This window comes from Asparagus officinalis, chromosome 1 (assembly GCF_001876935.1).
Source record: "Asparagus officinalis chromosome 1, Aspof.V1, whole genome shotgun sequence".
Taxonomy (NCBI): Eukaryota; Viridiplantae; Streptophyta; class Magnoliopsida; order Asparagales; family Asparagaceae; genus Asparagus; species Asparagus officinalis.
Window position 1 is genome coordinate 130,389,581 of NC_033794.1, and position 16,173 is coordinate 130,405,753.

The 16,173-nt window shown below is 35.8% G+C and overlaps 1 protein-coding gene across 4 annotated transcripts in view; it reads right to left on the reverse strand.

Annotated features, from left to right (window-relative positions):
- The window catches only part of LOC109819681, a 33,197-nt gene that overhangs the window by 9,688 nt on the left and 7,336 nt on the right, over positions 1-16,173 (reverse strand). For all 4 annotated transcript variants that reach the window (XR_002241647.1, XM_020385695.1, XM_020385615.1 and 1 more), the window contains exons 8-9: positions 15,988-16,075; positions 15,760-15,906 (exon numbers count right to left, since the gene is read on the reverse strand). Coding sequence is in view for 3 of the 4 variants with exons in the window: in XM_020385695.1 (XP_020241284.1) it covers positions 15,760-15,906; positions 15,988-16,075 (235 nt within the window). In the remaining variant the exon portion in view is untranslated. The remainder of the gene's footprint in view (positions 1-15,759; positions 15,907-15,987; positions 16,076-16,173) is intronic.

The window sequence follows — 16,173 nt, forward strand, 5'->3', positions numbered from 1 at the left end:
CAAAGAGAGATCCAAATCTGAATTTCATCCGTGGTAATAACCCACAATTTGGTCTCATTTGGTCGATATCGATTCTTTCCTTTCTGCATATATATATATATATATAATATAATATATATATATATATTATATATATAATATATATATGCAAGCCACAAATCACTATCACGATGTCTCATGGACTATAACATATAATTTTGAACGTTTTTAAATAAATAACTTCTTGCATAGCAGCATAGAAACATTAAAGCAAGCTTTGATAATCACGATTTCTCATGGACTATATCTCAAAATTTTAGTTGTTTTTTAGCCAAATGACTTTTTTTGGACCATAACCCACAATATTGGTTATTTTTGGTCAAATTATTTCTTATTTTCCACATAAAAATATTTCTGTGGGCTTTAATATTCACGATTTCCCGTAGAATATAACTCAGTATTTTGGTCATTTTTAGTCAAATCACGATTTCTCATGGACAACAAACCAAAACTCATTTCTATTTTTGGCCAAATCACTTCTTGTCTCACATAGAAATATTAATGCAAGATTTAAATTCACAAATTCTAATGGGCTATGTATTTAACACAATTTCATTTTTTTCCCAAATCACCACTTCCTTTCTCGCATAGAAATATTTTGCGAGCTTCCAAACTCACGAGTTCTCATGAATAATAGCCCATAATTTTGATCATTTTTGGCTAAATCTCTTCTTGCTTCCTTGCATAGAAATATTGATGCGAGCTCCCAAATTCGTAATTTCTTGTAAACTAACCTACAATTTTTGTCATTTTAGGCCAAACTAGTTATTGCTTTCTTGCATACAAATATTCATTTGACCTCCTATATATCCCACAATTTGCTTTTTGACATAAAAATAATTATTAGGGCTTTGAAAATCACATATTCTCCTGGACTGTAAGTCACAGTTTTGGTTGTTTTTGCCTGAATAATGATGTCTTCTATATAACACACAATCTGCTTGTTTTTGGCAAATAATTTATTACTTTTCCACATAAATATCTGTGCATACTCCCAAATTCATTATTCCTCGTGGATTATAGCCCTTGTTTTTTCCCAAATCACTTATTGTATTCCCGCATATAAATATTTATGCAAGCTTCCAACTTCACGAATTCTTGTGGATTATAAGTCACTCTTTTTAATTGTTTTCGATCAATCACAATTTCTCATTGACTATAACCTATAATTTTAATCGTTTTGACGAAATCGCTTCTTGCTAAATATATATGCGAGCTCCTAAAATCACGATTTCTCGTGGATTATAACCCACAATTTTGGTCGTATTTAGCCAACTCACTTATTGTTTTCCCGCATAGACATATTTATGCGAGCCCTGAAAATCACGATTTCTCGTGGACTATAACATACAATTTTAAGCGTTGTTAATCAAATTACTTCTTGCTTTCCAGTGTAGAAATATTTAAGCGAGCTTCAAAAATCACAATTTCTCTTAGACTATGACTCTAAATTTGGTTATTTTCGGCCAAATCATAATTTTTGGAAACTATAACCTACAATATTGGTCATTTTTTGCCAAATATTTTATTGCTTTCTTATCTTGCTTTCTCGCATACAACTATTCAAGTGAGCTTCCAAAATCATGATTTCTCTTGGAAGATAACCTTCAATTTTGAATGTTTTCAGCCAAAATTACTTGCTTTCCTACATAGAAATATTTATAAGAGCTTCAAAAATCATGGATTATGTCACAATTTTTTTGTCATTTTGGCCAAGTCACTTTTTCTCATAAACCATAACCCATAATTTTCGTCAGTTTTGACAAATCCTTTCTTACTTTCTCGCATAGAAATATATGTGCGTCCTAAATTCACGATTTTTTGCGAACTTTAACCTTGATTTTGGCCAAATCATTCCTTGCTTTCTCGCATAAAACTATTTACGCGAGCTTACAAAATCGCAATTTTTCTTGGACTATAACATACAGTTTTAGACGTTTTTAGTCAAAAATATTTCTTGCTTTCTCACATAGAAATATTTGTGAGTATTTCTTGCTTTCTCACATAGAAATATTTGTGAGCTTCAAAATCATGATTTCTCATGGACTATAAGTCAGAATTTTGGTCATTTTTGGCCAAATCACTATTTGTCATAGACTATAACCCACAATGTTGGTCATTTTTGGCAAATCATTATTTACTTTCTCGAAAGTAAATATTGTGCGAGCTCCCAAATTCACAATTTTTTCAGACTATAACTTATAATTTTGGTTATTTTTGGCCAAATCATTTATACGAATTTCAAAATTCATGATTTCTCATAGACTATAATCAACTTATTTGGTCATTTTCGGCTAAATCACGATTTCTCGTGGACTATATCCCACAATTTTGGTTGTCTTTTCACCAAATTATTTCTTGCTTTCCCGCGTAGGAATATTTATGCTTGCTATTAAATCACGATTTCTTGTGAACTATAACTCATTATTTTGATAATTTTTTATTAAGTCATGATTTCTCATGGGCTATAACATTTTCGCCGTTTTGGGCCGTTTGCAAAATCATTTCTTGCTCTCGTGCATGGAAATATTTCTGCGAGATCCTAATATCATGATTTCACACGGATTATAACCTATAATTTGGTCGTATCTGGTCAAATCATTTTGTGCTTTCTCGCATAGATATATTCATGTGAATTCCCGAAAATCACGATTTCTTGTGGATTACAACCTACAATTTTGGATATTTTTAAACAAATCAGTTCTTGCTTTGCAACATAGAACTATCTAAGCAAGCTTTGAAAATAATGATTTCTGATGGACTATATCTCAAAATTTTCGTTGTTTTTGGCCAAATCTTTTTTTTTGTGGACTATAACCCACAATATTAATCGTTTTTTGCCAAATCATTTCTTGCTTTCCACATAGAAATACTTCTGCGAGCTTCTAAATTCATGAATTCTCATGAACTGTAGCTTCCTATTTTGGTCATTTTCGGTCAAATCATAATTTCTCATGGACGAGCCACAAATTTAATCTATTTTTTGCCAAATCACTTCATGTCTCACATAGAATTATTGATGTAAGATCCCAAATTCATAAATACTCGTGGACTATATAACCCACAATTTTTGTTGTTTTTGGCTAAATCAGCTCTTGCTTTCTTGCATAGAAATATTTTACGAGCTCCAAACTCAAGATTTGTAGTGAAGAATAACCCACAATTTTGGTCATTTTTGGCAATTCCTTCTTACTTCCTCGCATAGAAATTTGATGTGATCTCCCAAATTCTTGATTTCTCGTGAACGATAACCTACAATCGTTGTCACTTTAGATCAAATCAATTCTTACTCTCTTGCATACAAATATTAATTCGACCTCCTAAATTTATGTTTTTTTATGGCTACACTGATACGAGTGTATCTTATCTGCTTTGGGAGCTTAGCGATCCTCATGGAAGCTTGAGGATAGATGATTCTCATGGTAACTTGAGAATAGAGACGTGGATGGAACCGTTGGTGGCGGCGAAAGAGTCAAAAGTAGAAAAAAATAGAAGAATCAGGAAATGGAAGAACCGGCTCTGGTCGGTTGACCAAATGGTTGACACTGGTCGACCGACAATGCCATATCGGTCGACCGATTGACCAATGTCGCTCGACCGATAATGTGCACACCTACAAGGTTAAAAAAACATCTCGCTGGCCGATCGACCGAACCAAGCAGACCGGTCGATCGAATAGGGTTTTTGGGTGAATCTGGATACCTTTTTGACCCGTTTTCCAAGTTCCATTAGGCTTAGTTATTTACAAGATTGTCATCCACGTCGTTAGACATATAAATAGAGATTGTTTAGGATTTCTAAACAGCAGATTGGATTTTAAAGAGAATAAAGAGATTGTTTTTTGTTCTAGTGAGATTGTGAGGGAGAGATTTTGTAATATTTTATTCTTCATAATCTAGATAAAGTATTTTCCTTCGCCACCTTAATTTTTGTGTGTTCTCGTTGTTATCTTCCCAAGCCCACATTTGATAATTCTGCGATCAAATGTGCTCGCTCGGCGACTCATATCAAGTTGGTTTCAGAGCGATCAGATCCTGTGAAGGAGGTACCCTGTATATGGTCCTTACTCGATCACAATACAAAAAGCTAGGCGAGATCCTTATTTCTTTGGAAGAGGTCCAGAAATTAAGGAAGAAGAAGACTAAAAGTGACAACTCATCGAGACTTGATGCATTGGAGAGGCAGATCGAGACGATAGGATTGACTCTCACACAACTCGTCGATCTTATCCATGGAGGGGAAAAAATGGGCGAATCTTCTTTGAAATTTAAGAAGAAACCTGTGGAGTCTGATAGAGAGCGTGAATTCTGATTCCGACGAGGAGACAGAGACCGTCAAGACTGTTCCGCACCAAAGAGGTAAGGGTCCTTATCAGAATCTGAAAATTGACTTCAGGATAGAGATCCCTGTTTATGATGGGAGTGTTAACGTCGAGAGGCTTGATGACTGGATCGAATAGCTGGAGACGTATTTTACTCTTTATGGCTATTCGTCCAAGGAGATGATTGTGTTCGCGACTTTGAATCTTTTAGGACATGCGTTGACGTGCTGGAAATCCAAAAAGCCAGAAGAATTTGATATCCGAGATATTGGTTCAGAAGCTAGGATTGAAGACGATAAAACATCCGAAGCCCTATTTGTGTGATCAACCAATGCACTTTCAGATTTGCACTCCACGAGTCGTATATTGATGATGTCACGTGTAACGTCGTTCCGTTGGATGTTTGTCAGGTTATACTGGGCAATCCCTATTTGTGGGATATGTACGCAGTCTACGACATGCGGGCCTAGAAGTATACGTTCATCAAGGATGGCGAACAGTTTATATTTCGTTCAACATCTCTTTCACAAAACACTAGCTTGGTGACGGTGACTCATGCGAAGAGACTAGTGAATGCAAACAAGAAGTTTGTATTGTTATTCATTAGGCCTTATGAGGAACAGTTGAGTAGGATATACTTGACCACCTTGAGCAAGCTTCAGGAGGGAGATCTTGACAGGTTGAAGGCCAAGTATGTGAACTTATTTTCAAAGATCACGGGACTACCACCACGATGGAGGGTGAAACATGAGATTATGCTGACAGGCGAGAATTCCTTGCTGAATATAGGTTTATACTGCACATCTGTACAGGAGTTCGAGGAGATAAAGAAGCAGGTTCAGGAGCTTCTGGAGACATGAGTGATAGTACCGAGTTATTCACTTTGCGGGTTGCCAGTATTATTGGTGCCCAAAAAGAATGGAGGGTGGCGCATGTGCGTGGATTACAGGACGCTCAACAAGATAACGGTCAAGAGTCGTTACTCACTATCACGGATCAATGATCTTATGGACCAGTTGGAAGGAGCGAGGTTTTTCACGAAGTTGGATCTGAAGTCTTGTTACCATCAGGTGAGGATTCGGGAGGATGACACTTGGGAGACTGCGTTTAAGACCAACCAAGACATGTTCGAGTGGCTGGTGATGTCGTTTGGATTATGCAACGCTCCGGCGACCTTTATGAGACTCATGAATGATTTGTTACGACCTTTTATGAAGGATTTTGTGATTGTTTACCTCGATGATATCTTGGTGTACAGCAGGACCTGGGAGGAGCATTTTGTTCATGTCGAGAAGGTATTTGAAGTGCTGCAGAACAGACAGTTGAAGCTCAATGGGAAGAAGTGCGAATTTGAGAAGGACGAGTTGGTGTATCTCGACTTCATCGCGGGAAAGGGCTAGCGAAGGATAGATCCAGGTAAGGTGACGATGATCACGAAGTGACCGACACCTAAGACAGTGACGGAGGTGAGAAGCTTCATCAGGGCTTGCCAGAATTTGTGCAAGTTCATTCGATATTTTTCGACTTATGCGGCACATTTACATGGCCTTACGAAGGCGAATGTTCAGTCCGAGTGGGGAAGGACGCAGGAGGAGGCTTTTCATTTGCTGAAGAGGAAGATCTCAGAGACACCGGTATTAGCATTGCCTAATTTACAGAGGACCTTCGAATAGAGACCGACGCTTTAGCTATGCTATGGGCGCTATGTTGATACAGGATGGGAAGCCGGTGGAGTATCATTCTGAGATGTTCACGGGTGCTAATCAGAACTACCTTGTCTATGATAAGGAGTTTTATGTACTTTATCAGGCGGTCAAGCATTGGAGGGTGTATTTGTTGGGTGATGAGGTGGTTGTGCACTCGGATCACAAGCCATTAGAGTTCCTACATGCTCAGACGAAGCTACAGCAGGCACGACACATGAAGTGGATATCCTATTTGATGGCGTTCAACATCATCATTAGGTACAAGAAGGGGGCGACTAACAAGTTGGCTAATATGTTATCTCGACCGCTAGTGAGAGTTTTATTGGTGGCGACACGTATTCAGTCATTAGTTCATTTGGAGTATGTGCAGATGTACCCATCCAGTAAAGACTTCAGTAGTGTGTTCGAGCAGGTGAAGGCTGGTCAAAGGGGGAGTACGAGCTTGAAGAGGATGGTTTGTTATATCGTGGGACATCGCTTTGTATTTCGGAAGATAGTGATAGGTTACAGTGGATTAGAGAGGCACATACATCGCATGTGCAAGATCATTTTAGGATTCAGAAGACGCTTCTTAATTTACGGCGTCATGTCTTTTAGCCGACGATGCTAGAGGATGTTATCAAGTACGGGTGTAAGCTATGTTATATTTCGAAGCCTTCTAATAGGAAGCGGGGATTGTACCTACCATTACCAGTGCCTTCTAGACCGTGGGAGAGCATCTCTATGGATTTCTTAAGAGGGTTGCCAACGACCAAGCGCAGGCATGACTATTTCAATTTGTACGTTATGGTGGACCGATTCAGCAAGATGATGATCTTGATTCCTTACAAGAAGACAGTGACGGGAGCGGGTGCAGCGCAGTTGTTCTTTGAGCATGTGAGGAAGCACTTCGGGTTGCCCTTCGATTATTTCGGATCGGGATAGCCGGTTTCTCGAGCAATTTTGGGATTCTGTAGAGTTCGATGGACACTAGATTAAAAAAAAGCACGGTCTTTCATCCATAAATAGATGGACAAACCGAGATAGTTAATCGGACTATGGTGCACATGTTGAGGGGTATAATTCTAAGCATCCCAAGACTTGGGATGAGAGCTTACCATATCTTTAGTTTGCATTCAATCGGGTTATTCATGAATCTTCGGAAAAGTCATCGTTTGAGACGTGCTACGGATTCTTACCGCCAAGTTCGTTCGATCTCATGTTTTCTAGTGAAACTACGACCGACGGCAAGGGAGGGAGTGACAGACAACAGGCTCAGTGATTTATGGAGAAGATTGTCATATTCACGCTACGGTTGAAGCTCAATTGAAGAAGTCACAAGCTAAGTACAAGACGAAACATAATCAACATCGAGTTCCTTGTAACTTTGGTAAATGTGACATGGTGTGGTTGAAGTTGAGTAAGGAGCGGCTAAATGGAGAAGAGAATAAGTTGAAGCCTATACGATATGGTCTCTTTCGGATTCTTGATCAGATTGGTGATAACGCCTTCAAGCTTGATTTGTCACCTTACTTAGGCATGTATTCGGTGATTAATACCGAGTACTTGAAGTTGTTTGAACCTCCATTATTGGACGATAAGGGTGACAACAAAGTGATCTTACCACACGTTGAAGACTTGTGGTTTGATAGAGAAGAACCGTTGAAAGAGGATTGTATTTTGGAGCGAAAGGTGACTACGACGAGACGCGGGGTGAATGAGTCGTTTCTGATCGGACGTTAAGATCAGGTTCCTAGCAAAGCCAAGTGGTTCAAATGTTCAATAGGAAAGGAGGTGAAAGCACCCTAGAGGGGAGGGAGTGAATAGGGTTAATGCTAATCTAATCTGATTTAATGCCAATTAAAAACTTATTAACTAATTATCCTAGCAAGAATGATATGCAAGAAGATTATATGCAAGGATATTAAATTAAGGGTGGAATAAACATGAGCAATGACGAAATAAATAATGAGCACAATTGAAACGTCAAGGCAAACTCAAACACACAATATGATCACGGAGTTCAGTCCCTCTGACCTACATCTCCGCTTCTCACTCCCGAGGAGAATTCCACTATCACAATGGGTTTTCAACGTTCATCCAAAACGTTTACACCTCACAATCGGTTTTCTAGCTCACCGAAAACTTTCACAACTCACACTCTTGTAATTATACTTTACACCCTCTAAGTGTTGGTCTCTAGCCCGTGTCGTCTTCCTCAAGTGCTCGAATTTACAACCTTTTCCTAGGCTTTACTATTGACGCCACTCCTCTTGGAATCAACCCCGTCTCTCACCACACACTCCTCTCAGTGTACAAGTGTATTACAAAGAGATCTCACAAATAAAGCACAAATACAAAATGTTTGTTCTTTATAATGGATGAGAACTCTATGTAAGCTCACTCTCAATGATACACTCCCCATAACACAAATAAACTCAATGTGATAATACTAAAAGCTTAAGGGGTGTGTGTAATCAATGAGTAATAACAAAATCAAACTCAAATTGATCTAGCAAATACAAATATAACAAATAAAGGATAAACAAGCTAGATAATTGAGTTAGAAAAACTTCTCTATAACAAGAGTGAGAGATTGGAAGATTGAAAACCCAAACGAATTTGATCTCCTCTTGTGAAACTTTTTTCATATGAAAACTCTTGAGAAACAAAGTTACAACACCCTTAAAAACTTTGTAAACCTCTTTTAAAACATTGTTTGTAATTGGAAATAGTTATGACAAAGGTGTATATATAGGGTGGAAAAAACCAGCCCAAGAAATACACAAAAACCCACAAAATTAATAAAATAAAAAAAATCTAAAAAATAACCGTCACTATGCAACGGCTAGTTTATAAGTCGACTTATGTCTTATGAGTCGACTTGTTTCAGCTATAAGTCGACTCAGCAGACAAAAACAACGAACAGTAAAACAGTTTATATGTCGACTTGTTGTATTTTTAAGTCGACTTAACAGATAAAATTTGTAATTTCCAGAACAGTTCATAAGTCGACTTGCTACAGTACATAAATCGACTTATAAACATGCACATGCACTGTTCATATATGAAATCTAATTTTTGAAGTGCCTTAAAAATTAGCAAATAAATTTCAAAAAATATAAAACTTTAGAAAATGATTATAAACATGAAAATGAACATGTTACAAAAAGAATTTTTTAAATTGTACCTCCCAATTGAGAAAACTCTTCATTTTGTAAAAACACTCAAATACATGTATATGTAAAACACTTGATTTTTTAACTTTTGACTTAAACCAAGTTATGAAACCTTTTAATATTGATTTATAGACTTAATAAAGGATGTATATAATGTTTAAATTGTCCATAAACCAATAACATAATATTTTCATAAAAACACCTATATTTTGATAAAAGCAATAAATATGTGTGTATAATTAAGCTTGAAGTATTAACACACAAGTACAAACACCTAAACTAATATACCCAAAATGAAAGATCTTCAATATGCTCGTCTTAAGTGCGGATGAAGCTTGATCTTAAATTTAATTTTGAATTGCAAATTGCTTCATTCTGATATTCCGTCAACCTCCATTGAATGTCATCGTTAAGACGCAATCCATCAAACCTCCAACTCGACGCACAATGTTAGGAATTGTTTGTAATCATCAAAACAAGATTAAAGAGTAGGCTCATAACCATGAGGCTAACAGGAGGGGCTCGCGAGTTCCCTTAGCTGAAGTTCTAACTTGAATGAGACTTTAAGTTCCTAAAGGAAGGAGCCATGATACGGGTGTATCTTCTCTTTGCTTCGGGAGTTTAGCGATCCTCATTGAAGCTTGAAGATAGATGATTCTCATGATAGCTTGAGAATAAAGACGTGGGTGGAACCGTTGGTGACGGCGAAAGAGGTCAAAAATAAGAAAAACAAAAGAATCGGGAAATGGAAGAATCGGCTCTGATCGGTCGACCAAATAGTTGACACCGGTCAACCGATAATGCCATATCGGTCGACCGATAATGTGCACGCCTACAGTGTTAAAAAAACATCTCGCTGGCTAGTCGACCGGCCCGATCTACCGAACCAAGCAGGCCGATCGACCAAACCAAGCAGGCCGATCAACCGAATCGAGTTCCTGGGTGAATATGGATTCCTTTTTGACGCGTTTTCCAAGTTCCATTAGGCTTGGTTATTTACAAAATTGACATCCACGTTGTTAGACATATTAATAGGAATTGTTTAGGGTTTCTAAACAGCAGAGTGAATTTTAAAGAGAATAAGGAGATTATTCTTTATTCTAGTGAGATTGTGAGTGAGAGATTTTCTAATCTTTTATTCTTCATAATCTAAAAAAAATATTTTCCTACGCCACCTTAATTTTCGTGTGTTCTCGTTGTTATCTTCTCAACCTCACCTTTGATAATTTCGAGATCAAAGGTGCTCGCTCGGCGACTCGTATCAATCACCCACAATTTTGGTCGCTTTTGGCAAATCACTTATTGTTCTCTCGCATAAAAATATTTACAAGCTCCCAAATTCACAATTTCTCATAATTTCTGTTAGACTACAATCCACAATTTGTCTATTATTTGCCAAATCACTTGCTATCCTACATATAAATATTTATGCGAGTTCCTAAATGCACGATTTCTTATGGACTATAATCACGATTTTGGTTGATTTAGTCAAATCATTTCTTGCTTTCGCACATAGAACTTTATGCAAGCATCAAAAATCACAATTTCTCATGGACTATAACCTACAACTTTGAACATTTTTTGCCAAATCATTTATTGTTTTCCCGCGTAGAAATTTATATATGAGAGCTTTGAAAATCATGGTTTCTCCTAAACTATAAGTCACAATTTTTGTCAGTTTTGGCCAAATCACTCTTTCTCGTGGACTATAACATATAATTTTGGTCATTCTTACCAAATCATTTCTTACTTTAAAGCATAAAAGTATTTGTGCGAGCTCCCAAATTCACTATTTTTTATGGGCTATAACCAATAATTTTGGTCATTTTGGCAAAACCACCTCTTGCTTTCTCGCATAGAAATATTTATGCAAGGCTACAACCTTCAAATTTCATGATTTTTCATGGGCTATAACCAACTTATTTGGTCATTTTGGTCAAATCACGATTTCTCGTAGACTATAACTCATAATTTTAGATGTTTTTTGCCAAATCACTTCTTGTTGTCCCGCACAAAAACATTTTTGTGAGCTTCCAACTTCACAATTTCTCGTGGACTATAACTCATTATTTTGGTCGTATTCGATCAAATCAAGAATTCTCATGGATTATTACCCATAATTTTGGTCATTTTGGCGAATTATTTCTTTTCCGTATAGAAATATTCGTGTGAGCTCCCCAAGTCACTATTTTCCCATGGATTATAACCAATAATTTTGATCGTTTTTGGAAAAATCACCTCTTGCTTTCTTGCATAGAAATATTTATGCGAGCTTCTAAATTCATGATATTTTTGGGCTATAACCAACTTATTTGGTCGTTTTCGATCAAATCATGATTTCTCGTAGACAATAACCCACAATTATGGTTGTTTTCACGCCAAAATCATTTCTTGCTTTCCCGAATAAAAATATTAATGCGAGCTTCCAAATTCACGATTTCTCGTGGACTATATCAATCAAGTCACGACTTCTCATGTACTATTAACCCACAGTTTCAGTCGTTTTTGGCAAGATCACTTCTTGGTTTCTAGCATGGAAATTTTTATGCGAGCTCTCAAAATCACGATTTCTCGTAGATTATAACCCACAATTTTAGTCGTATTAGATCATCTTGCATAAATATATTTATGTGAGCTGCGAAAATCACGAGTTCTCGAGGACTATAACCTACAAAGTTGGACGTTGTTAATCAAATAAGTTCTTGCTTTCCAAAAATTACGGTCTCTCATGGATTATAACTCTTAATTTTTTGTTGTTTCGACCAAATCGAGATTTTTCATGGACTATAACCTAAAATATTGATCATTTTTTTGTCAAAACATTCTTGCTTTCTTACATAGAAATATTTATGAATTCCAAATTAATGGTGTCTTGCGGTCATTTTCGGTCAAACCATGATTTCTTGTGAACTACAACCTACATTTTTTTATTTTTAGCCGAATCACTTCTTGCTATCCCGCATATGAATTTTATTGTTTTTTTGGCCAAATAACCTCTTGCTTTCTAGCACAGAAATATTGTATGAGCTCTCAGAATCACAATTTCTCGTAAACAATAATGACCCACAATTTGGGTCATTTTTTATCAAATCCCTTCTTAATTTCTTTCATAGAAATATTTATGCGAGCTCCCTAATTATTGATTTCTCGTGAACTATAACCTACAATTTTTATCATTTTAGGCCAAATTACTTCTTGTTTTCTTGCTTGCAAATATTAATTTGGCCTCATAAATTTACTATTTTTCTAAGGCTACTACCAATAATTTTAGTTGTTTTTGGCAAAATCACTAATTTTTTTCTACATAGAGATATTTATGGGAGCTCCTAAATTCATAATTTCTCAGTAAGCCAAATAATCAGTTTTTGGCCCAAGGCATTTCCTGCTTTCCCATATACAAAATATTGCAAGCTCCCAAATTCACGACTACTTGCGAACTATAACCCACATTTTTGATTGATTTTGGTCAAATTATTTCTTACTTTCTAATATAGAAATATTTGTGCGAGCTCCCAATTTCACTATTTCTCATAGACTATAGCTCATAATTTTGGTAGTTTTTTCCAAATCACTTCTTCCTATCCGCATAGAAATATCTATGCAAGCTTCCAAATTCATGATTTCTCATGCATTGTAACTCACTATTTTGATCGTTTTCAATCAAATCAAGAATATTATAGACTATTACCCCACAATTTTTGCCTGTTTTTGGCTAATTCACTTCCTCCTCTCCACAGAGATATATATATACGAGATCTCAAATTCACGATTTCTTGTCAATTATTACTCATAATTTTGATCGTTTTTGGCCAAATCATTTCTTGCTTTCTCGCACACACATATTTATGCGAGCTCCTAAAATCATGATTTCTCATGGACTGCAAGTCATAATTTTAGACGTTTTTTTGTCAAATCACTTCATGCTTTCCCACATACAAATACTTATGCGAGTATCGAAAATTAGGAACTTATGGTTTGTAGTGGAGTATAACACATATTTTGGTCGTTTTCGATCAAATCATGTTTCCTGGTAGATTATAATCCACAAATGACCAAATTATTTCTAGCCTTCCCACAAAGAAATATTTGTGCGAGCTCCCACATTCATTATTTCTCGTGGATTAACCCCTAATTTTAGTCATTTTTAGTCAAATCATTTCTTGCTTTCGCACATAGAAATATTTATGCGAGCTTTGAAATTCACAATTTTTCGTAGGCTATAGTCCATTTATTTCGTTGTTTTCGGTCAACTCATGATTTCTCGTGGGCTATATAACCCACAAGTTTGGTCGTTTTTGACCAAATCACTTCTTGCTTTCTTGCATAGAAATATTTATGTAAGCTTCCAAATTCATGATTTTGCGTGGACTATAGAACCCACAATTTTGGTTCTTTTTGGGCAAAACGTCTCTCGTTTCTGCATAGAATAATTTATGTGAGCTTCCAAAATCATGATTCCTTGTGGATTATAATCCACAATTTTGGAAGTTATTGGTCAAATCACTTTGTGCTTTCTCATAGAAAAATATTTATGCGAACTACAAAATTCTCAATTTCCCATAGACTATAACCCACAATTTTGATTGCTTTTGGCCAAGTCATGATTTCTAGAGAACTATAAACCACAATTTTGGTCTATTTTTGGCTAAATCACTTGCTTTCCTTTATATAAATATTTATGCGAGCTTTTAAATTATGGATTTCTCATGGACTATAACCCACAATGTTTAGCATTTTAGGTCAAAACACTATTTATTTTTCCGCATAGAAATGTTAATCAAATATTTATGTGAGCTTCGATAATCATGATTTCTCGTGGACTACAACCCATAAATTTGGACGTTTTTAGCTGAGTCACGATTTGCCAAAGACTATTACCCACAATTTCTGTCGTTTTCAGCTTAATTATGATTTTTCTGAATTTTAGTCATTTTGGGCCAAACTACTTTTTATTTTCCTGCATAGAAATATTCATGTGAGTTCCCAAATTTATAAGTTTTCATGGACCATAACCCACAATTTTGATCGTTTTCGACCATATCACAATTTGTTCTGGACTATAACACACAAATTTAGTCATTTTTTGGTCAAATCACTTCTTCCTTTCTCGCATTAAAATATTTATGCGAGCTTCCAAACTCACAATTTCTCATGGATCCCTCTATTAAAATGAGCGAGTCATTGCAATAATAGCACTTAAGTAGTACCAAAGTGTAGTATAGTTAGCATTACCCAGCTAAAAACAATATGTAGAAACTTAAACATTCTAGATTTTGTCTTCTCATGTTAAAACAAGTTTAAACAACTATAATGTTAATTATCTTGGTTCTAATGTAAGCTAGAATTGGAGGCAGAAAATGAAAAAAGTAGCATAAAGAGATCAAATAGATCAATCAGAGACGTAATTTTGTTCGGGCAGTAATCAGAACAATTGCAGGAAGTCTAGGAGGGAAAGGAACGGAATAAAACCATTGTGTTATGGACTACTTGAAATGTTTAATAATTTAAATGACAATTTTGGTTACGAAAAGAATACTAACCGTTTGGTTTCCTACAAATGAATCTAACGTCACTTGCAACAACAACAACAATTATGATAACATTGATTCATTAAAATTGCAAGACTAGTACTAGATTTTCCTCCACTTGTAATTTAAATTTCCCACAAAAAATTAAGTTGTCTTTTAGAACCATATAATTAGCAAAAAAAATGTGGGATGCTGTGATTTAAAACCGTTCAACAAGCTCGAAAAGCTTGCAATCTAGCTTACTACAGTTGAGCATTTTTTCCAACTGCAGTTGCGATTTAAATCTCGGCTATACAAAAAATAACAGCAGCATGGGTATGTATACCAATGTACAAGAACGTTAAAAGGCCCTTGAAACTACAGGAACAAGATTCTAGCTGTGAAGGATTATGAGAAGATAGGTAAAACTAAGAACTATATAAAAGCAATTTGTACAATGCGCTTGGAATAACATTCCGTGTGGGAGATGCATCAATCAGAAAGGGAACTTTTAAAGCCTATGAAAAAGTCAGTACTGAGTCTAGGGTGTATGTAAAAAAAATGCATAGCAACAATTCTCATGCTTATCCTCGATTTGAATCACAAGAATTAAAGCCTTTACTCTACCAATCATGATTCTGAAAAAACATAAGAAAAAGATAAATAAGCCAAAAAATTAACATTTTCAAACACTTTCATGAAGTTTATTTAGAGAAGGTGGCAGTAAATTAATGTTAACCAGGATGAAAAAATGAGCACGGAGACTTGTGTGTATATGATTGCATAGTATTAATTCTCATTATTATCCTAATTTAAATCTGAAGAATAAAGCCTTTATTCTCTCACTCATGGATTCTGAAAAACAGATGAAAGAAATAAAATGAGCCAACAAATCAAACAGTTACATGAAGTTTACTAGAGAAGGTGGCAGCAACTTAATATTAACCAGGATGAGTTTTATGAATGCAAAATTTCCTACACAGAACAAAAACACTAGAACTTCTAAATAGCTTAAAGCATGTATGCACCTGATTTCTCGTATAAGAACTATTACCGCATGGCGCTTGACTCTCCCGATGTTGAACGGTTCTTGCATCAAGAATGCAAAACTGTGAATAAGTTGATTTTAGGTTGGCACACTCCTGAATTTTCAATTTGCATAGTTGTTTTTTATTCTGCAACAAAAAGAAGACTGCTTGGGACTAAATCCACTTCAAAATTAAATTTTAAAAAAAGCTAATTACTTTAAAACACACCGATAAGTCATCTAGCTTCATTTTCTTTAGCTGCAATTTTGCTTTCTGATACACAAGTTTATCCAGTAAGGATCTTGCTTCAGCAACTCTGCATAGAAATAACAGTTAAGTAATTGCTAACTACGTTTACCATACAAAATCGACCAATTGGCCTCAGCGATGACAACAAATGGACATTCAATTTCA